The 23,079-nt window shown below is 44.3% G+C and overlaps 1 protein-coding gene across 1 annotated transcript; it reads left to right on the plus strand.

Annotated features, from left to right (window-relative positions):
- Positions 1–4: 4 nt before the first annotated feature.
- PUS10 (pseudouridine synthase 10) lies at positions 5–22,603 on the plus strand. Its single transcript, XM_005486808.4, has 18 exons — positions 5–134; positions 1,643–1,779; positions 2,735–3,022; positions 4,303–4,389; positions 8,435–8,469; positions 8,928–9,039; positions 10,554–10,615; positions 13,055–13,100; positions 14,634–14,698; positions 15,114–15,199; positions 17,224–17,349; positions 18,112–18,168; positions 19,120–19,196; positions 19,275–19,330; positions 19,451–19,568; positions 20,661–20,803; positions 21,974–22,073; positions 22,322–22,603. The coding sequence occupies exons 2-18, from the start codon at positions 1,654–1,656 to the stop codon at positions 22,358–22,360; spliced, it is 1,623 nt and encodes a 540-aa protein (XP_005486865.2). The 5' UTR covers positions 5–134; positions 1,643–1,653; the 3' UTR covers positions 22,361–22,603.
- Positions 22,604–23,079: the final 476 nt, after the last annotated feature.

The raw sequence follows: 23,079 nt of genomic DNA on the forward strand, positions 1-23,079 counted from the left end.
AGGCGCCACGCGGGAGCGCCGAGCTATTCCACCAGCCGCCCTACGGGCGCGGCGCCCCACCGAGCCGGCCGAACGATGCGCTCTGCACCTCTGCTGAGCGGGTCTGTGCCGGCTCCGGGGGCCGCCGAGCGAGGGTGAGCGGGAATGGGAGCGGGAACGGGAATGGAAATGGGAATGGGAATCGGAATGGGAGCGGGAATGGGAACGGGAATGGGAACGGAGCCGGAAAGGGGCTCCTGCGCCCCCTCCCCTCACAGATGGGGGGCTCTAGGCTCCGCCCTGAGGCGCTGGGCCGGAGCGGGACCGCGGTTCCTCTCCTCACCCTGCCACCAAGTGTCAGGAATATTGACTGTCACATTTACCAGTGGAATATTGTCACATTTACCATGTAGAGTATTGTCACATTCACCGGGTGCAATATTGTCACATTTACCAGTGGAATATTGTCACATTTACCAGTGCAATACCCTCGTGTGCCACGCCGTGCCAATCTAAGTGCATATAATTCACCCCGCATGGAGCTGAATTGAGGTCGCCAATACGTAAAATCGCGTTTGTGTGTGTTTGTTCTTTCCCTTTAAAAGCAGCTTTGGAGTTTCCCAGGCAGCCCTTGGTTTTTACAGCTTACCCTGAAGCATCCAAAGCCAGGCTAAAGAAATTCACTGAATTAATCACTTTTCCATGGTGCAGAAGTTCTCAGTGGCTGCAGGATTCCTGAGCAGGATGGGGAATTGCAGGTGTAGCTGTGGCTGCCATGGAGATCATGGATAAATCCATCCCTTGGGACACAAGAATTAGCAGAGTATCAAGTGTTGCTTACAGGAGCTAAGCCCAAAGCAAAATCGGGTGGTTCATCAGTGCTGTGGAATTCCTTGCTGAATTTATTCCCACAATGGACTCGTTAAACCTTTGTGTGAACGATTGTGGTTTTCCTTATGTGCCTCCTGAAATTCCCTTGATGTCCAGTGAGGGTGAGCACCTCACTGTGATTCTCGCTTCTTCCAAAAAAATGCTGAGTTCACAACATTTTGGCTAAAAAAAAAAAAAAACCACAAAACCAGTCTTTTCTAAAGTTCTGGGCAGAGAGAATGACAGGAAACCAAATTAGCCGTGATATTAAAAAAACCAAAAAAGCATTATGAGATTTCTCACAATGAGTTCTATATTGAGAGGGGAAATAAATATTTATTTTATAAATCTTATTTGTCTTATAAATCTTATTTATCTTATAAATCTTTTTTTTTTCTCCTTGTGGTTTTAACACCCTGATTCTTTAGTCACTGCAATTTTAGGAGAAATTCCCATTTTAAATTGGCCTTAATGTGTCTCAGCTCCACCCTCCTTCATTCAGTAAAGATTGGCATACCATGTACTTTATCCAGGATAAAACTGGGCAAAAGCTCAGCATTTCCTTGTCAGAACTTGAGTTCAGGTTTCCTAGGAAAAACCCAACAAATACAGAAGCTTTTCCTGCAGCCAGTGATCTTTTTGGGTTGTTCTTCCACTTCCCTCGTGCCTGTGATTTTAAACAAATGAGCATCCAAGAGAGGCCACAAAAACTCCAGTTGCTCTAAACCTGGTGCAGCTGGGTCTTAGCTGAGCTGTTTGTTTGTTCTGAGCCTTTCTCTTTGCTGAATTTCAGGCTTGCCCAGCATGTCTCCAGTGGCAGAGAAGGACAGAGCAGTTGTTCAGCTCCTGCTTGGCGCTGGCACGTGCCCACGATGTGTCCTGAGGTTCTGCTCTGTGGGCTCGCAGCTGCTCTACAGACACCCACAACAGGTCTGTCCTGTGCTGTCCTTTCCCCTGAAAGGAAAAGGAGTCTTGTAAAACCCTGCTTGTGCCTTTAATGGAGAGGAAATTTCTGGGAAAATGCAGATTTGGTAGGGGGATGAACTGAAGAATTGTGGGGCAAATATTGAGGATAAATCAGAGAAATCCTCCTTAGCTTCTCTAGCCCCCTGTCTTTATGCTTTGTGTCTGTCTTGATTGTTTTACCTTTGCTCAAGTTTAGACTCTCCACAATTCATTTTTAACACCTTTCTTCCCCACCTTTTTTCCATTTTTTATCAATTATTTGAGGAGTGTTCATTCATTGTACCATTTTTTATCCTTTTGCATCTCTACCTGCTTTTCCTCTGAGTTGCAACAGCACAGTAACTGCTGTCTTCCCTACTGAAATCCTCTTAATGAATCCTTTTCCCTGAGCTATGTCTTGTCTCTCATCCTTCCAGGAATCAGAGATGTGCAGGTAATTGTTGATTTTTGAAGGCTTCTCTCCTGATACAGAATTCTTACTTTGTGTGTTTCATTTTACCCCTACCTGTGTCTGCTCTCTCTTCTTTTTATTGTAGTGGCCAACTCTGTTCCTGTTGGGGTGAAGGAATTAAATTCTAACATGATCTAAATGACAAGAAAGCACTAATTGTCTCTTTTCATGGAATAGTGTTGGGGCAAAAATAAAAGTGCTTCTGCAAGCCAGGTCTGGAAAACGTTGTCGTTCTTGGGTGATAGACAAGTCTATTCAGGAATATTTTCTCTGGAAATTTCTATTCTGAGAGAAATGCAGCTTGGAGCTGTTGAATTGTGTCTCAGAGGTGTTTTTGGGCATGAATTCCCTGTTGTTAATGACATCCACTGAGCCTCAAGTGGAGCAAACACAGTTGCACTGCCCTGTGGGGATGGTGTGTGTTAAAGAGGAGCAAAAACCAGGCTGTGTTTGCTCTGTTTGTGCCAGGATCTGCTGAAGGACCTGCAGGAATTCCTGAGGAACAGCCTGGAACAGGAAGGCCCAGAGTGTTTGGAGGTGGCTGACCCCCCTTGTAAGAGACTCAGGCTGGAGCACCAGGAGGAAGGGGCTGCTGAGCTGAACCACAACGGGGCCACCCCACAGCTCCCCTCAGCTGGGGATACTGGGAATACTGGGAATGCTGGGAATGCTGCCCTGCACAGCTCTGCTGGGAGGGTCTGCAACGTGTGCTTGGGAATTCTCCAGGAGTTCTGTGAGCCTGACTTTGTTAAAAAGGTACATTTTTCACCTTTGGGGGGTACTTTTATGGAGTTTCTTTATGCTGGGTCCTACAGGATAGAGGTGGTGACGGAAAGCACTGAGCAGTTTTTTTGTTGTTTCTTCAAAATAAATATTTTCTCTTTTCTTTTGGAAAGAAAGAGAGCAGACAACAGACCAAAACATTTGCCTGTTTTGAAGATTTGAAATGTAGATGGCAGAATCCTGCTCCACCCTGCTCCTGGGCAGGGTTTGCACACCCAGCAGTGCAGCTGGGAAGTTGCATCTGCAGTGGTGGCACCAAATTTTGCCCAGGATTTGTCACTGTGGCACTTTTTTAAATAAAAAATAGCAGTGCAGGTGCAATGGGATGACTGCAGGGAGCACACTTTCCCAAGGAAAGGACCAACAGCCACGTGGTTACACGGATTTAGGAGGTGACCTGAGGTTCAGCTGCTTTCAGGGAAAACCTCTGAGGAACTCTTCACTTTTTATGTGATAGGAAAATGAGGACTCATCAAGTGCTGCTCTCTGCACCACATGTTTCTAATGACAGCATGAACCTGACTTCATGAAGTACCACAGGGCAAGAAAATGTTTTGGTGATGCAGCAGATTGTGGATAATGGAGGAAATGTGAGTTAGGAGAGAATGCGGGCACAGAGCCTTGCAAATGCCATCTCTGAGCAATTGTGAGCAATATCAGCTGGATACTTCCAGCTGAAATATCTTCTAGAAAACTCACACTGGCACCTGAAATATTTAACAGAGTTTTGATTGAAAGGATTTGATTTAATGGCAGGAATGTATCAAAAATGGGACTAGACGGAAAGCACAATACATAGTTTCTGTTGCTGCAGGACATAATTGTTTCTTTTTTGTTTCCATCGGCAGAATCTGTATCTTTTTACAGAATCCACTGCTGAGATTTGTTTCAGAGCTACTCTGAATGGAAAATCTGACAGCACTGGTTAAGGCACCACAAAACCTACTTATTTATACAGAAATTTCCTTCTCTGAGATGCTGATTTCACCTTAAAATTTCAATATACAATTGGTCCTGGCCTTGAAAGAGTGAGTTTGGGTGTTTCAAAGCACCAAGGATACTGGTGATTAGTAACTTTTCTTAACAGAACAGAAAAGCTTGTATTTCAATAAGTTGTTAGTGATTACTCTGGTTTTTACCTTGGGCATCTCTCTGAGTGGGTGATGACATCAATTCACAGTGATTATTCTGGAACAAAAATTACCAGCTCAGTCCCAGTGCTGTGGTTTCACACTAAGCTCCTTCTCTTGCAGGTGTGCCAAAAAGTGAATTCGGCTGACTACCAGTTCACCAGTTTTGTATTTTCTGTGTCACTGCCCCCACAGCTGTCTGTCAGGGAGGTAAGTAACTTAAATAACAACTTAAATAATTAAATACATATTTAAGAAAGCAACTGTGGAATGCATGAGCTGGAGGTGGTTTGATTTTTAATTGTTATTGTTAAAAAAAACCCAGAAGCCCATGCTGGAGGTGAAGTCTGCTCTCCCCTTCCTCTGGGTGAGCATTATTGTAATTAATAAAGGGCCTGAGTCACTTCAGCTTTCAGTTAGGCCAGGAGTTACCTTCCATCTGAAGACCTAAAGGAGTTTGTGAAACCCTCAGGTGCAGATGCCAGCCCTGCTTTGTGGATCTTCTCAGAGCTGCCCAGCTGGTCCCTTTCCAGGGATAAAGGGTAATTGGTAGTGCAAAATGCAAATGAAGGAATTTGAGGACGAGCTCTTGAAGTGTTCAGCATTTTAAATGATGGGAAAACACATTTAGGTGTGAGGTATTTTGTAATCTTCCTGTGCATTCTGATATAAAATAAAACACAAGTACTGTTCTGAAAGTGATGTAAAAGTGGTGTTTTAAAGGGCAGCAGGTAAATCTGTGCAGGAGTGGCTGGGATGTGGTGGAAGCTGCAGTGAAGAAGGCAGAAAGAGGAGCAGATGGAGTTGGATTTCTGAATAGAGCTGTGGTGAGATCCCTTCTGCTCCCATACAGTTGGGTGAATAATCTGCTGCCCGTGTGGTGCTGGTTTGTACTCTTAGCAAGGGCCACTGTCACAGCTATCAAATATTCCACTCCTAAATCCTCTGCAGCATAAGATTCTCTGCTTCCTGTCCTAAATTGGGCAGAGCTGCTGTGTTTGCTTTGTCCTTCTGGCTGGCCGAACCTCCCTGGTTCCCACTTTGGGCTTTGGTGCCTCCAAAAGGTGAGGTCTGTCAGAAAGCAGGTCCAGGCCAGGTGAGCACTGGGGTGCCTGTGGTGCTGTGGCACCCCCAGAGTTCGGTCAGGCTGAACTTAGTGAGTGAGTGCAACTTTAAGCCCGGCCCAGCTGAGGAGCTGCAGCAGCTGATGTTTGCAGAAGCCTCGGCAGAGGGTGGTGTTGCATTGCAGTTCTGGGGACAGCAGGGCAGTCAGAAGTGTTCTGTGGCCCACACATCAATGGATGGAGAGAAGTGAGTGAGTAGGAACTCCAAAACTGGCTCTGTTCCCTTTGGAAGCACTTTTAGTTCAGGTAGGAGAAGGTTTGGATGAAGAAGTTCCTGCTGTCCCTTCTGCTCCATCCTTCCCCTCTTGTCAAATGCTCAAGCATCATGTTTGCTCCAGCTGCAGGGCTGAAAAGGGGTGATGGAGGAGGAAGAAAAGGGGTGATGATGGAAGAGCAATTTTAAAAATCATGGAGCTTTATTTACCTCCTTTTTAAGTTTATTACTTAAAAATAAATAGGTGAGAAGCTGTTTTACATCCACAGAAAAGCAGCAACACATTATGTGAAAATATCTGAAAATGTCAAAATCAGATATCAGAATATCTCAACGTGCTTTGTGCTGAAAAGAGGCCATTTGTTACATTCTGCTTTTAATTCTTTGACCTGCTGTGTACAAGAACATGTGGAATCCTCTCATCAAAGAGCACCCAAAGGCAGCCTCTCTCCCACTGTCCTCTGGTGTGACACACAGATTTCCTCCATTATCTCTTTTAACAAAAATAAAATCAGAAACTGCCTCTGAGTGTTACCTTCATCCCATTTAATTATGACACTTGTCATCCTGCCAAGTGGAAAATGTACGAGGGGAGCTGGAGAAGAGCAGGACATAAAATCTGCATTTGCATAGTATTTGTGTCTGGGATGCAAGGAAGCAATTGCCTCTTCCACAAGCAGCAGATTTGATTGAAATAAATCATAAATCCAGAGTCCCAGGTTCCTGCCAGACAGCTCTATTAGGATGTGAGGTGAGGGGTGCCCTTCAGAAGGGTGGCAGATCACTCCTGATCCATCATCCCGTGCCTGCTGCAAGGACATTGATGCAAATAACACCTGCACCCATTGCTCCCTGCAGCCTGCTGGGCCTCATCCTGCAATTCCCCATCTCCAGGCTCTGCTGAGGCACTGGAGCAGTGCTGGGCTGGGATTGCACCTGGGGTTTCAGCTGTGCTCCCTCAGGCAGCACCGGGATCCCATCCTGCAGCTCCTGATCAATAAGTGCCTTGTGTGCCACTGATGTGTTTGCTGCTGAGCATTGCCCTGCAGGCTTCAGCTCTGTAATGAGCATTTCTCATTTCCAAACCTCCTCACAAACATCAAGTAATTAGGAAGGAGAGGGATCTGATCCCCTGCTCCATGTTCAGCTGGGAGGGAGGGCAGGGCTTTGGCTGCCTTGGTGGTTGGATGTGATTTGGAATTTGGGATCTTTTTGGCTTCTGTGCTTGCAGTACCCTCATCTATTGTTTCCCCTTAATTGGAGGGAAAAGTAATTTCTTTAATTCTCTTTCAACTTGGAAGTCAAGAGAGAGAGGAGATGAAATTTGACCTGTGCTCCCATTTTAGCACAGCTACTCCCATGCAGAAGTTTTGTCTATTTTGTAGTTTTATCCCAAGAAAATCAGGGATGAGGAGTGTGATGAGGCTCCCCCTGAGTCCCAAACATCCCAAACCTGCAAGTGCTGTAAGTGAAGGCATGAGAGAGGTTTCTATGTAAATTGGCATTTGTCAAATGCAGCTTGCTAGGCCCAGCTCTGTGGTTGTCACATCCTGTAGTTCAGAGCTACGTTCAAGGAATTTCAATTGAAGCTATTTTTATTTATGATTTTATCTGGGTTATTATGCAAACAGGATTACAGTGTGCTTCAAGTGAAGCAGCCTTACTCATGCTGTCTTCAAATGCAGGACCATGAATCACAGTGGATTTGAGCAAACATCATTTCATCACTACCACTGCATTTGTTTTGTTCAGCACTGTGAGGGTTTGTATATCGTGGATTTAACAAAGTTCATGTCTTCCCTCTTCATTCCCAGCACTGTTTTTAGGGTTCCCTCATTCCTTTAGGTGCACCAAATGAAGGATAAAAGACTTATTTTGTTGATTGAGTTCTTTATCAGCATAGAAAGGGATCTCTGATGTGGTTCCTTCTGATATCCATGTGATCCTGAAGTTTGAGAGCTGTTTCCAAACCTCTTCCTCAGAATTATTTCCTTGACAATGCACAGTGATTCTCTCAGCAGAGTTTGGGGGAGGTTATTCTTGAAGTACATGAGAAATAAAAGGTGGGGAAGGGGTTTAAAGGCCTGCAGCCTACAGACTGAAAACTCTTTCATTGTGGTGGATTCAAATCAAACAATTTGATTTTTGGAGTTTGTCTCCAGTGGGGAGGGAGACACAGGCTGAATTATTTAAGTCCTTTCCTGCCAGTCCTAGTGCATTTTTTAGTAGAGGAGAACTGAAACTGTTGTTGTTCTTCATTGTAGGAAGTTCTGAGGGGAGTTTTTCTCTTTTTACTAATTGTTAGTGAACTCGAGCATTTGTACTGAAAGTTCCCTCTGATTTCTAGAATTATTCCTTCTGTTCCTCCCCTTTTCCAAATTTAGCCTATTCACCTAAACTGTGTTGGGTTCAATTCTGTGATTACCAAGTAAGACCAAGTATATTTTAATTCCATTTTTTTATAATGGATGATAGCTGAATTTGGGGTTTTATTAATTTATGCCAATCAGCTTTTACATCCCATTCATTTAGACACTTTTTTTTTTGTTTCATGGAAGATAACTGATGACTTAGAGTCTTTTTGTAGTTACAGTATTAACAGCAAGTTTCAAAGTGTTCAATGATGCCTTTTTTTTTAACCCAGATAGGATTTGATGTGAAGAACAAAGTGATGTCTTAGAAATAGGATTTGATGTGAAGAGCAAAGTGATGTCTTGGAAATAAAAACTCACAGCAATCCCATCTTTCCACTTCTGAAGCAAAGCTAAATTCCTGATACTTTTTTTTTTTGTCAGGAATTTTAAAAACACTTCTCCCTTTGCAAAGAGTGTCTCAGATTGTTGGCAGTTCTGAGCCTTAACTTCACTTGCTTTTGTTTTTTCCTCTCTTTTCCCTGGGCATGGCTGGTGACCTGCAGCGTGCTGCTTGGCTGGGGGTGAAGCAGCAGATGAGGTGAGCCATTGCTGTTGCTGTCTGTCTGTCTGTCTGTCTGTCTGTCTGACAAAGCTCTTCATACAGACACCATTTCTCTACATTAATGCTGATTTATAGTCCCATTTACCTGATGCCTACAAAGAATAAGGTGGCAGCTGGGTTTTGTGTGTTTTGGTTTTTTCTTTTTTACCTGGTTTGACCTCACTTGGGGTTTCTTATCTCTGCTCTCTAAGCTCCCTAACAAGGGGTTTGAAATGCATCTCTCCCTTCCTCAGCTTTTCTCTGGGCAGTCTCTGGAAAGACTTTTGCAGCTTCTGATCTCCCAGCAAGCTCTGGCATCAGTTTCCTCAGTGCACAGAAAATCAAATAATCCATTTTACTTGGCAAGAGCTACTTAAGTTCCTCCTGCAATATTGTATGTCATGTATCTATTTCTGACAGACCCCTGTGCAAGTCATTATTTCTTTGTGATTCAGAAATCTGGGCCTTCCCTTGGCTAAGGATGACATTGTTCAGCTGAAGGAAGTTTACAAGTGGATTATTCATCCCCAGCTGGCAGAAGAGTTGGGTGTTCCTGCTGACGGAAAGGTCTTGTATAAATAACAGAACACTTTTGTTTCTTCATTCTTTTTTCATATGGGGGTGTGTGTGTATATTTATGCACTTATACACATGGTAGGGAAATAAAAATGTATCCTTCTTTCCTTATTAACAGAGAAACAAAGATGAGTGCCTCCTAAATTCACTGTAGGGAAGTTCTTTTACCAGAGCTCTCCAAGTGGGAGTCCTGAGGGGCCCAATGTTCATTTTTGTACACACAGATCTTTGCATCTGCTGAAAGCACCACAGGCCTGTGCTAAATCTCTTGTGCCATCTCCTTTTGTTAATGAGACTTTTCCAGCTGTCTCCTTTCCAGGATCCCTGTTTTGCAGAGCTGAGCAATGCTCCCACATTCCTTCCCTGCTCTGCTCTCACTGCCAGCGCTTGTTCAGGTTCTGTGGGTAAAATAAATGTCTGAAATGGACCAAGAGAGCAAAGACTGGTCCTTGTTCACTCTAATGAACACTAGAAATGGGCTTGTTGGGACCTGCAATAGCCAAAGTAGGCAGTGGAAATGTTTTTTTCAAACTGTTTCCAACTTGCAGATTCTGATTAATATCCTTAAAATCTTTCTGAGAGGCACTGACTGAACATGGCAATCAGGTACTGCCAAATTCAGCAGCTCCTTGAATTGTCTTGAGTGTACATTTTCTGCACTGTGGCTGGCTGTAGGTTTCACTTGTCACCAGCCAGAGCACTGACCCCAGGACTAGATTCAGTTAGTCTTTATTTCTCAGCTTCCATAATAATTACAGGCTGTGTTTTCCCAGGAGGGCTAATTGAAAGCATCCCTTCTGTCTCAGTGAAGAAAACCCCACTCAGTCGCTCTAAAGATGATCCAGGAAGAACCAAACTCCTCTCACACCGAGTTAGCACAAGCTCCCACCACTGAGGCAGGAGCCACCCCAGCCTTCCCTGTACCACTAAAGTTGGTTTTTTGTGCCCTTTATCTCCAAGGCCCTTGAATATTAGCCAATCTTTTCAATGGCCCTCCTGAGGTGTTCTGCTGTCTGAGCAACACAAGTGATGAGTGTTGTTTGCCCAGGGCCAGAGAGGGAATTGGGGCAGGAACTGAGATTGCACTGGAGTTCCTGGGCTAGCTGTCAGTCCTGCAGGATGTTGCCTTGCTGTGCCCCAAGGCCATGCAGGCACTGCAAAGAACCCCTGGCAGAGTTCCCAGTGGTGGCTCCTGCAGGGTTTTTATCTCTCTTGCCCTCCTGGGAGGGCTCTGGGTGTGTAATGGGCTCTGAGCCCTGGCTCAGCCCCAGCCTGCACGGGGTGGCACCAGGGCAGGGCACTCGTGCCTCTGAAGGGCTCTCATGTCATCCTTGGTGGCTTCAGCAAGGCAAACGCTGCTCTGGCACACCTTGTCATGGCTCTGAACGTAAATGGATGGGTTATGCTCTCTTTTGTCTCTGCTGTTGTCCTACAACTGCAATAGAGGTGCTTGAGAATGTCCTCCCTTACCTCCTCCTTGTTCTTTTTTCTCTTTTTTAATTTAGAGTTTGTTTGAAGTTAGTGTGGTCTTTGCTCACCCAGAAACAGACGAGGAGTGCCATTTCCTGTAAGTTTCTACATGTAACAAAAGATCTTTATCTAAATGTTGTGCAATATTGTTGGTTTGATTTGTTACACAGGACAATATGCAGTGTTTATAAACTAGAATGTGGCCTTCATCTAGATTTCCTCATGTCCACGTGAACTTGCAGAGCTTGAAGTTAAACCATCTCTGGTTAATTCTGCTAATAAAAAAAAAAATCTGAAATTCTGATTTGAACTGGAAGGAGGGCATTCAGATAAGTTCTTCAATTTCAGCCCTCCTCAAAGTGTATAATTTTTAAAAATGTGAACAATGTAATTGCAGGTGGGGGAATCTTTTGAGGTCATACCTAAGTTTTCCTGCTCCTGTGGGACACATGGACAGGAGGAAAGGCTTTGAAGTGAGTTAATCCAGCCTAGCTGGTTGATGAAAACAGAAATTCCCTGGCCACTGCACAGAGCCCTAGCCTGGCCCAGCAGGGCACTGCCGTACACAAAGCAGCAAAACAGTTCTGTGAATTCAGCTGCCATTTCATCTGATTTCTTAAAATCTAGCCGTAGTGTATTCTGGAAAATTAGGGTCACTCTTCCTGTTTGTTGATGCTTCCTGGAAAACCTAAAGTTTCACTCAGTTAATTTGCACCTCCTGCAAGTGAAATCTCAGCATGGAAGGAAGCAGAGACGTCTCTGCTGAAATGTGAATTCATTTCTTGAGCCTGCAGATTTCTCTTGCAGATTATCTCAGATTATCTCCTGATTTATCTTCTGGCAATTTGTGATCTTTGAGTGCTCAATCCACCACCTTCTTGGTTTTCCACAGCTGCATCTTTTGTTTGTCCTGAGGTGGGGGATGAAGGAATGGAAGTTTGGGAAGGAACCAGTATTAGGGACAATTATTACCAGTGTTTGCTGAACATCTTTCCTTTCCAGCTTCTTCAAGACTGGGCAAAAGAGAGAGAAAATTGTGGGGCCAAACCACTGCTCTAAATAATGGTTGCTGCAATCCTGTAAAGAACTGAAGTGTTTGTCCATCCTGCACCCTTTTGTTCTAATTTATTTATTTTTACTTCTTTCCTCTGAAACCTCTTCACTGGTATTTTCTGTTCATCCTTCCATCCTTTTTCTGGCATTTCAGGGATTTTGCTGTTGAGCATGTTATGGTGCCAGTGTGAGTGCTCCAAGCAGAGCAGCTGTAGAGGTGAAAGCTGTAAAGAAGTTCCATTCCACTTTGCAATTACTCAGGTTATTCCATGTGACCTGACAATATCCCTTTATTTGCCTCCTCTTTGTTGCTCACTTAAACAGCAATTAAGGCTCGAGACACTTTCTGAAGTGCAGCACATCACCTAAATTAATTACACAGCACTTCCTGAGGTGCCAGGGTGTTCTGCCTGTGGGAGTGGCTGGCTCTGGGCACATTCTGAGGCAGGGCTTTGGTTTGCAGGGAGATATGGTGAATTTGGGAATTATCACAGTAGTCTGACAAGTCATGGTTTCTGTGGAATAAAGTGTGACTTTGTGGCAACCTGGAGAGCTCCAGGTGTGCTTTGGGAGTGGATTTCCACTGCAGTTTCTCACCTTTTCTTACACAGTTGGGTGGAGGTGGGTGTGCTGTGGTGTGACAGGGAAGATTGAATTGGCATTTATCAGTTCATATTTAAGGTAAAGTGACACTGAAATTTTGGAAGAGGGAGTTTGCACTGCTTTGGGTCACAGACTGTATAGAAACAGCAAAACAGCAAAATCTGCTTCCTTAGAGTCTGAGGGAGTCACAGAGGTGTTGAAAAGCACCAGCAAGACATGGTAACTTGGGTTGGAGGTCAGAAATAGCTCTGCCTGCATACATAGAAATCCAGAAATCATCTCTGCCTGCATACACAGAAATGCACTAATAGGAACAGCAGCTTCCTCTACGCTGATCAGAAAAAGGGTTTGTTTCACTGACTGGGCTTTCACTTTCGTGAAACAGCCAAGTTTCCTTTCAAACAGGCACAGCACAGCTCGTGGTGAGCACCTGGGGTTACTTTTTCAGTGGGAAATTGAATTTTCCTCTCCAGAAGGGACACTTTGAATCTCAGGTTTGTGGTGGGTATTGTCTGAGAAAGGCAAGTACAGATTTCAGGGTGTCAGTGGATCTTGCCTGAAACTTCAAATATTAATCATGGCCTTTATTGAGAAGGATTGGAAAGGACTGAAAGCTACATTTGTGTGCTTTTCCATCCCATCTCAAATCTGACACATGGTGTTGGGAAGAGCAGAAGAGCAGAGCTTTGTCCATGATTTCCCTGGATCAAGCAATGCACATCCTGCACCATTTTTAGGATAAAGGGAATTAGAAACTTTGAGCTAAGCTGTGGAATGAGACATGGATGTATGGGTACAAAACCATTGACATGCTGTGCTTGTGAGTCTGTCCGTTTCTTTCTCTGTAAGAGGAGCAGCTGATTTTCATTTCTGTGTTTAGAGCCACAGCCTGCCCAGACTGTTTCAAACCAGCAAAGAACAAACAGGTAAGATCTCATCATTGTATTTCTACTCTGGCATTCAGAATTTCACAGCAGTAGCCTACAACTTACCTGGGTATTCAGTCAGTGCTCAGTGTCTGCTTTCCCTTCATCAAAAAGCTCTCTAGTTTCCAATTGTGTGAAAATAAAGTCATCTCCTTTATTCACTTCACAGTTCTCAGCTTAGGAAAACCAAGAGCTCGGTGCTTTTGTTTAGGTTGTTCACTTCCCAGGCTGTCCAAAGGCCACCATTTTGGGAAGGTTCTCTGTAAATACCTCCCTTAAGATCTAGGAATTTGATTGTCATGCATTAAAAGTGGCATGAAAGGTGATCCTCCAGCTCTCTGTGGGTGAAGCAGTTCAGATAAGCCACGTTGTGAAGATGAGACTCGGCAGCCAGAAGGGAGATGATCACACTGCAGTTTCCATGTGCTCTGATCTCCATGAAAGCCAGCATACATGCAGGATGGTTTTATCCTGCCTGCCTCTGGAGGAGGGGGACAGAAAAGGGACCTTGCACTTGCTGCAGACCCTGAGCAGGCTCAGAGCCACTGATGGAAAAGGGGACACACGAGGATGAAACACCAGCCAGAGGGAAGCTGCTGCAAGTGGGACAGTTGGTGTGATCAGAGGGAGGAAAGGAACTCCTGTCAGAGGCCACTGCAAGGCCTTTGATTCTCTCTGGTGCAGATCTGCCAGCGTTTGGCAGAGGCAGATCTGGCCCAGGAATTGTGCTGACTCTACTCCACCTGACCAATAAGCAGCACTCCTTTTTTAGAGTTGTATTGTTATAACTCACTGCTTGCTGCATTGCTGCCCTTGAAAAGGGGGAAATCCCACATAAGGAGCTAAAGCAGCAGGGCCTGGCTGTTCAATCCACACAGGCAACAAAATGTAGGGGAATCTAAAGAAAAATACCAGCTCTGAAGAGCTGTCAGAGGTTTGTCCTCACAAAGAAGCTGGGCTTCAAGGGCTGTGTTAATCAGAGGAGTGGTGTAAAAACTGCCTTCTGAGGGAAAATGTCTGTGCTGTCTGTGTAGATGGTTATTCAAACCTGCTGCTGCTTTCAGGGCTTTCCTGCTCCTCTGTTCTATGAGGAAGGGTGCTGTTATCTCTGATTTATGCTTGGAAGGAGAAAGAGCAGCTTTCCTGAAGACACCCAGGGACTCTCCAGAGCCGAGATTTGAATTGTCCCAAACAGTCACCCAGGGTTTATTTATTTGTTTGTTTGTTTTCCTAAATCCCCAATCCAGTTTGCAAAATAAACACCATTAACTTGGAAATTGAGGAGACAGCCCTCAGGGCAGTCCCAGGGCTGGAGCACATGGCTGGGAGGGGAGGCTGAGGAACCTGGACTTCTTCTTTCTGTTCATGGATTTAGGATTCTGGTTTTAGACTGTTTTGGAATTTGGACCTGGGCTCCCAGGTGAGCAGTGACAGAACTGCACAGTGTAGGTTTCAGTGCTTTTTTCCTTCCTCAGGCATATCCTTTCCTTGCTTTTCTTAGTTCTTGACTCATTTTTTTATTTCACTCTGCAGTCTGTTTTCACCAGAATGGCAGTTATAAAAGCCCTGGAGAGGATAAAAGAAGAGGATTTTCTCAAGTAAGTAAATACTGAAACTACTTCTTAGTATTGTGCTTTAATATAGAATTAGGGAGGGGAAGAAAATATCCAGTGGGTGTGTGGTGGCTTTAAAAGAACTTCTGATTGTTTAAATTCTGTTGGTTTACTGCTTAAAACATGTTTTCTTTCTGGCAATAGAAAATCACTCCTGATCTTTTAATTAAAAGGATGATTTTGAACTTTAGAGTTTGTAAGATAAGCTTCCCTTTACAAGAAATATTCCCATATTTCTAAAATGTTAGGAGTTGAGTTTCAAGAAAACACCAAGTGCTGTTAAATGGTAAAAAATCACACACAGTGGGAAGCCAAAATAGGCATTTTTTACTGCTCTGGTGATGCTCCATCATGTTCTGGTAGTGATAATGCTTTACTCTGTTTTCATTTTTTAACACAGGCATTTTCCATGTCCCCCAAGCTCACCAAAGAACCTGTGTGATGCTCTGGAAATCCAGTGCAATAATGGTGCAGTTTTTGTGGCTGGTAAAGTGATCGATCCCATTCTTTGCTGTTGTCTTGTCGTGAAGGGAACTTTGTAACCCTGCCCTGAGACCCGGAGCATTCTTGCTCTTTGTTAATCCCTGTAATGAAGTGTAAGGAGCAAAGAAACAAACCCAGCTCTGTGCTTTGAAAGGGGAAGAATTATAGATACTATTTTGTCAAAAGTTAGAAATTACGGATCCCCTCAGAATAATGGTTTCAGAAAGGCACCTCCACACCAGCAAGCTCCAGCAGTGCAGTTCCCTTCCCTGGGGTTTGATTTGGATTCAGAGGTTTTCACCATCTGGGTTTCTCTGCTTATTATCCCATCCAAACCTGCAAATCTTAATGGGATTTATAAAGGTTGGGGTGAGACAGCAGCAGCAGCTCAGGCAGTGCAATCCCTGAGCTGAGATGGTTGAACTTTTCTATCCTCTGCCTGCCAGAGTACCTGCCCCTCTCCTTGTCCTTTGTAGGAACAGCTTATTTAAATACATGCAAACTGATTATTCCTGAAAAGAACCCAACCTTTAATTTAAATCCAACATACTGTGCTGATAAAAATCCTGAATATAAAGAAATGGAAAATGAAAAAGTGTGAAAGTGAATGGCAGGGTAGGTGATGTTCTACATAAACTATTCCTTATTTTAAATTACTGATTAGACAGCCAGATGTACGTTTTGGTGAATCCAAGATACCCAGTTCCTTTTAGGCTTTTCCAAACCCACTGCTTTATTTTAAGTTGCTTTATTGGGTAGTTTTTGTCAGAATTCAACAGTATGAAGAGCAAAACAGAGGTTTTGCCCTTTCTGCCTGTCATTTAATACTGGTCTTTATTTATAGTTTACATTTTGCTCCAATAAACAATCCAGGCAGGTGTTTCATTTTTGAAGACCTAAATCCAGAATAGAATTTATTGAGTACAGTCCAGATATTTTGCTTTTATAAATGAGATGGGATCTTAATTTGTAAGCACAACATTGTCCTCTTGACCTTACCTTTATTGTTTACACCCCAACCTTTTTTAAGGATTTTGGGGCTGTCAAACCAAAAAACACCTTCTGTTTTTTTAGACCTACTCTTGTTCAGTTCAAAAGTTAAAATTATTAGAATGGGGAGCTGAGAGGAAAAAAAAATAAAAAAGCAAATCTAATTCTCTCCTTTTTCTGGTTTATGGAAAGAGAATTTAGCAGTGTGAGGCTCCAGTGTGATGAGTCACCCTACTTTCATTCTTTACCCCAGTGAAACTGTTACTCAGTTTCCCCATTTGTTTGTGTGGCTTTTTCTGCTGCTCAAACTGCAAAAAGGAAACATTGTTCGAGATAGGAAAATATGATAGGAAACCCCAACCCCTGAGCTGTCAGAGGCCCAAAGCAATGCACAGAGCTGCTCTGAGTTCCTTTGCTTTTCTATTTGCAAGGTTTCAGGTTGAAAGCAGTTTAAGCTCCTTGGCCTTGATGAATTATTTCCTTGCTTTGGGAATATTTTCAGTTCTCATCAAACCTGTCCATAAAAAAGCTCATATTGGTCATCCACATCAGGCTTGTTCTTGTGTTATAGCCTGCCATGGAGATGCCACCAAAACATCCCTGGCACCACCCAAAGACGCCAATCTCTTTACCTGGCACCTTCCCAAGACTCCTGCCATTCCTCATTTATGATGGGGACTTTTCAGTCCTTGCATGGTGCTCCTTGTAGAGAGCCGAAGCATTTTAGTGTGGGTTTCTTTTCTTAAGCCTTGAGGCAACAGCAGAGCTGGTTTGAGTTGTTTCACACAGGAGGGTGGTGCCTGGGGCAGGGGGGCAGCCACAGGCTCCCCAAGCCCACCCTCAGTGTCCATCCTGCCCTTCCCTGGGCACAGCCACGTGTCACCCACACTTTGGTGCCATGCTCCTGCCATTAAACAACCTGGAGCTCTCAGTTTATTTGCACAAAGCTCCCATGGAAGTGATGGGTGCTGGGCAAGAGTGCAGCTTTCACTCATGGCTGTGGAATGGGTTAGGAGTACCATGGTTGTCTTTTACAGGAAGATACAACAAATATTCCAGGAATTTACCTCAGACTCCCTGGATTATTGATGGGGAGAGGAAGCTGGAGTCTTCAGTGGAAGAACTGATTTCAGAGCATCTGATGGCAGAATTCAAGGCAGACAGTAAGTCTTCAGGAGATCTCCTTCCATACATATTTTTCATCACTACTAGAAGACTCTTTTCTTGTTAATATGGGAGTATAATGGAAAAAAAAATATGTTTCTTTATCCCTCTTGTTTCCTTTCAAGTTAAACTTTATTTGGCTGTGATCTGGGAGTAATTAGGTCCTTTCATCCTGCTAAAGTAGCTCCTCAGTGGATCTGATGGTGCAGATATGTTGGTTTCATGTGGTAGTGGTTTTGCTCAACCAGACTTCACAGTCAGTAATTCATAGAATGACTTGTACCAAGAAGGTTTTTGCCACGGGATCTGCCTGGCTTTTGAGCCCCTCATGTTTCTGGCCATTTATTTTCCTCAGTGCAGAAAGTTCCACAGGTTAAATGCTCATCCAGGGATTATCTGGATGAAATAATCACTGCCCATCGTTTGTCATCTGACAGATTGGAATTACAGACATAGAAGGCCCAAGGAAAAGCTGCATTAAATAATAGCTTGGAAAAAACCCTGCTACTTCCTTCTCTTCTCCTCCCAGTGGATAAATCACTCTGGTTGTAGCAGTCTCATTCAGGCCAAGGAATTGGGAGAGCTCTTCAAGAAACTTGGGAATAAATAGGAATTCCCATGGTTTGTGAAGTGCAGGCTCCAATGTACAAAGCAGATTTTGCAAACAAGTTTAGAAAGAAAGTATTTCACCTTTTAAAAGCTGTAGAGAGAGTTAAAAATGTAAAATAAAAGCTCACCTGCCCTGTTCAAATCTGTTACAGGCTTTAATTTTAGTTCCTCTGGAAGAGAAGACGTGGATGTGAGGACACTAGGCAATGGTAAGGCTTGGGAAACCCCTTGTGAATCACAGAGATGAAATGGGTGTGTGGAGCTCCTCTGACAGATCCTGCTGCATGCCAAGTGTGTGACCAGGCATGCTTTGGAATTTTATCTCAGAAGCATTTTAATGAAATTTAGATATTTATTCCCAAAGTCCAACAACTTCATAAAACCAGCTGGAAACAGGAGCCCTTTTCAGTGGCCTTGGCTGCATGGGAAGGCACAGTTAGTTAAAAGTATTTTATTTTATTTTATTTTATTTTATTTTATTTTATTTTATTTTATTTTATTTTATTCACTCCCTACTTTTAAGCCATTTATGTCAGACTGATTCTTCTCTTGTTTTCTGCTGGATCCTTGTAATTCCCTCACTGCGACTGCATAAGGGAATTGTTTTCTTTTTGAACTTGAGTCCTTTCTAAAGGTCAGCTGCTTTCCAACACACTGGAGCTGCTGTAGCCAAGGGAGGAGGGAAAGAAAAAGTAAAACTGAACAGCTCTGTGTTTCAGTAGCTGTCTGATCCGTAGTGTGATTCTTGGCATGGCTTGTGCTGGGGATTGTCCTGGCCCTGAGCACAGAGTTACAACTCTGGCAACAGATGTTGAGCTGAGGGAGTGGGATTTAACATTGCCGTGCACCTGGGCATTGCTGTAGGTGACAGAAAATAAGCTAATTAGCTTTTTTTCTTATTTTATTTTTTAATTAGCACAGACTTGTACAAGATGTCTTCTGGGAAGTCATAATTTGCACTTATTGCTGATACTGGGGTTTAGTAGCCAAAAAAAACTCCCTTGTTTCTTCCCTTGCATCTGATGCTCCATCCCTGAGCCCGCCAGTCCTGTCCCTGTTAGTGCAGCAGCAGCAGTGTTCCCACCTTGCAGCCTGGCTGTGGAAATGCAGCATTAATTCAGAACAAGGTGTTAGTGTGTTTGTTTTGGTGCCCGTTGCAGGACGGCCCTTTGCGATGGAGCTGGTGAATCCGCGCAGGATCCGTTTCAGCGCCGAGGAGATGAAGAGGCTGCAGCAGGTAAAGCTCGTGTGCAGCACGTGCTGCCTCTGCAGCCCAGCAGCTCTGCTAACTGAGTGCTCTCCTTAACTATCACAGGCAATTAATGACTCTTCGGACAAAATACAGGTTCGAGATTTGCAGCTTGTCACCAGGTCAGTGTTCATGGTCGCTGGCAGGGATTTCAAAGCGGCGCTCGGGGAGGTGGGAAGTGCTCTTGCTCACTGCCTTGTACAATTATGCTTTTGTTAAGTGAGTAATTAATTTTTGTTTAGAGAGGCAATTGGTCGTATGAAGGAAGGTGAGGAGGAGAAGACAAAGACCTACAGTGCCTTGATATGGACAGACAAAGCCATACAGAGAGAGGACATCGCGTTTCTCGATGATATCAAGGTAGCAGGAGCTCTTGTTGCTCATTTAAACAGTACCTAGGTGCCCTAGGGAAGGGTTAAACACAGGCCACCCATGGGCCTACCTCTTGCTCTGTGCTTGGTTTTTGTTCTGGTTTTGTTTTTTATCATCAGGGTTTCTCTTGCTGTAGGGACTTCCATACCACCCTTCCTTCCTCCAGCAGGACAGGGGGGTTGGCTGTCAGCAGAGACCACAAATCCTTGTGTGATGTTCACCTTCCAGGAGACCAAATCCTGGGAGAGAAGGAAATCTCCACCCTTTTGTTACTTTAGTAGTGTCCTGTGTAAGTGAAAGGAGCAGAAAAGCTCTTTTGTTCTGCTCCAAAGCCATTCTCCCACAGCTGCAGCACCCTGGAGGTGGAAATGTCTATGTCAGAGTGCAAAGAGGCCTCAGGAAGGCTCAGCATGTGCAGGAATGAGAACTTTCTCCAGATCTTGGCCTGAAGTGGGCTCAGTTTTTGGTGTGATGCACCATTTCCTATAGGAGCTGCTCATGAGCTCATTCTCAAAGCCATTACAGCTCAGGCAGACAAAAAACTGTTGGGAAGTTCTTCCTTCAGCTTCCCTTGCTCCTGACAAGTTGCCTTTCACACTGCTGCCTCTCCTTGGGGAAAGGGAGTTGGGAATGAACTTTTGAAAAGACTGTTCTGAGATCTAATCTCATTTAATGTTTTCCCCCCTCACTTTTATTTCTAGGGGGTTGGCTGTAGTTTAGACAAAGCATTTTGTGGGTGGGATTTATTTTCTTCTTCTGATTGCCCTGAGGCTCTGAGCGAGCTGCTGAATCCTGGAGTCATTCCAGCAAAGGGCTATGGAGATTTCAAGGTTATTCCTCTGTATTTGTCATTCCATTAGTTTGTGTTCATGTGAGGCCTCTGAGAGGGCTGTCCTTTTTCCTTTGATAAACTTGGAAAAAATCGGTCTTGCCTTGAGATTACTCAACTGATAACAGCAACTTAACTGATCTTGAGCACAAGGTAAAAGAGATGGGACCAGTTAACACCACACACAGTTCCTACAATCCAGGCAGCATTTCACCTTTTCTCCCTCATGTTTTTGGTCCCTGCTTGCCCAGGAGCTGAGGCTGGAGCAGAAGACGCCGCTGCGGGTGCTGCACCGGCGGCCGCTGGCCGTGCGCTGCCGCCTCATCCACAGCATGAGCAGCGAGTACATCGACCAGCACCACTTCAGGCTGCACCTCAGGACACAGGCAGGAACGTATCCTGGCACCTGCAACCTGCCAGGGAGGGCCCTGGCAGCTCCTGGGGCACTGGCTGCCATAAGGGAGTGGGAGAGACAGGGGTGGGATGGTTGGGATGGACGGAGATGAGAGATCTCTGCAGCCAGGTTGTGGAACTTGGGGTTCCAGGGCCCTGCTGGGAGCTGCCAGCCACAGCTCAGGCCCAAAAGAAGTAAAGAGAGAGCTAAAGAGAGAGAAGGCAAGAGTGTGGTACAGAGGATGAGAGAGTAAAGACAGGATAAGAGAGCAAAGTTCTCATTACAATACAATAAATCTTCTGTGCTGAATATTCTAATGATCACTAACCAATCTAGTACAAGATACAAATCCTACAGCATTTACATACAGCCTATAAGAATCACTACATCACCACACTGTGTTACATTTTAAACCCTACAAACTCCTCTTTGGGCCCCTTCTGCCAAGCTGTAGGGTCTGCTCTGCCCCTTGGGCCTGTCTGCAGGCAGAGGGTGTTGTTCCATCAAAAGGGGATCACCTTCAGCTGGCCATACCATTGTTTTCCAGTTGTTCAGTAACTGAGGGATCTCAAAGCTTGCTTTCATTTCAATCTCACTTATAGTTTCTATATTCTCAAAATCTTTTGCCAGACAATCATATTTATAAGGCTTTCCTGTTTCATCTTCCCCAACATAAGGGAAAGCTCCCTGCTCAGGTGGCTGTGGTGTTTTGAAACCCCTGCTCTTCCACAGTGGTATCTCTGCACAATATTTGCTTTTAGGTCACAATTGTGCATTATTAAGTTTTCATTAAGTATGTGACAGATATAAAATTGTGCTGGTTAAAATACACTTCAGCTTTTTCTAATTTAACTGAAAACTTTTTGCCTCCAAAATGACCTTTTCCACAATATTTAATGCACTTCAGTGCAGACTGGAGATTGCTGCTACTTAAAAGTTACAGTTTTGTCCTAAAGTCACTACTCAGTTTGGAATGAAACAAAATAAAGGTCAGCAGTGCAGTTTTTGGCACCAGAGTCAGAAGTCAGGAATTAGGTGCTCTCCTGAAGAAAGGTATGGGCTCAACAGGATATTAACTAAGAAATTACTTAGGAGTAGAAAAAGCACTTTTCTCCCCCATTTTGATTTCTTTGGTGTGGAATGCACCTCTCCTTAGCCAGAGTTTTCCAGCTACATTAAGGAGTTTGTGCACGGAGACTTTGGGAGAACCAAGCCCAACATTGGGTCCCTCCTGAACAGAACTGCTGACATCCTGGAGCTAGATGTAGAGGTGAGTTGGTTGCTGTTTGTCTTTCCTGGAAATTACTAAGGGAGGTGCCCTGGTTTGATGCTTTCCATGGAATTGCTCTAAGTGGATCAACATTCCTTAGCACAGGATGTGTTTCCTAGTGCTACTCCCCTTTGTAAATGCAGCCCAACAGAGAGTGGTGCTGCCAGGGAGTAGCAGAAGGAGTTGTGATTCTCTGGGTATCCATAAAACACCAACTCTGCTGCCTTTTTTCCCCTGTGCTTTTCTAGTCTGTTGATGTTGACTGGCCTCCAAGCCTGGCTGATTAACCCTGGAGCTGGCATGAGGAAGCAGCAGCTCCCTGGCACAGCTGGTGACCAGACACTGTGCAGGACCTGTCACAGCCTGGGTGCCAAGGGTGTCCCTGAACACTGGGATCAGGGTCATCTGCCAGAGGATACCCTTGGGCACCACTGTACACACTCAGGACCAGGTACTGGTTCAATCTCAAGCCTTACTTTTATTTCTTCTGTACATAAAAAGATTTTGGGGAGCCAATGTCTATAACCCTCCATCAAGCCAGGTTTTATTTTCAACTCTTTTTCTATTGGATGCAGGTAACACTGAGTTACCTGAAACCCACTCCCAACTTTTCCTGACTCTGCTTATGTTTTGGTCAGTGGCAGTAGAGAAAAGCAGATTTGTCTCTCAGAGTGCTTTTTAAAGGGAAAAAAAAAAAAAGTTTTCCAAGGAAAACTTTGCACTTAAAACCAAGTTTTTCTCATTTAAAAACATTGGGGATGCTTCCTAGAAACAAGAGTTGAGGCTTCCTCAGCCCTTTGAGGAGTAGGAATTCCCCAGTGAGTCACAATGTACAAAAAGACTGGGAACTCCTGGTGGGTGATGGGAATGTAAAGAAAAACAGGAACAGCGAGAATGTCAACGAGCAGGCAGAAACAGGAGGTACCACAGGGTGCTGGTATCGAGAGAGAGAGAGATAAAAACCTCTGATTTAGCATTTAGAATAACATTTCTTCTTGTACCTCAT

The sequence above is a fragment of the Zonotrichia albicollis genome, chromosome 3 (assembly GCF_047830755.1).
Source record: "Zonotrichia albicollis isolate bZonAlb1 chromosome 3, bZonAlb1.hap1, whole genome shotgun sequence".
Taxonomy (NCBI): domain Eukaryota; kingdom Metazoa; phylum Chordata; class Aves; order Passeriformes; family Passerellidae; genus Zonotrichia; species Zonotrichia albicollis.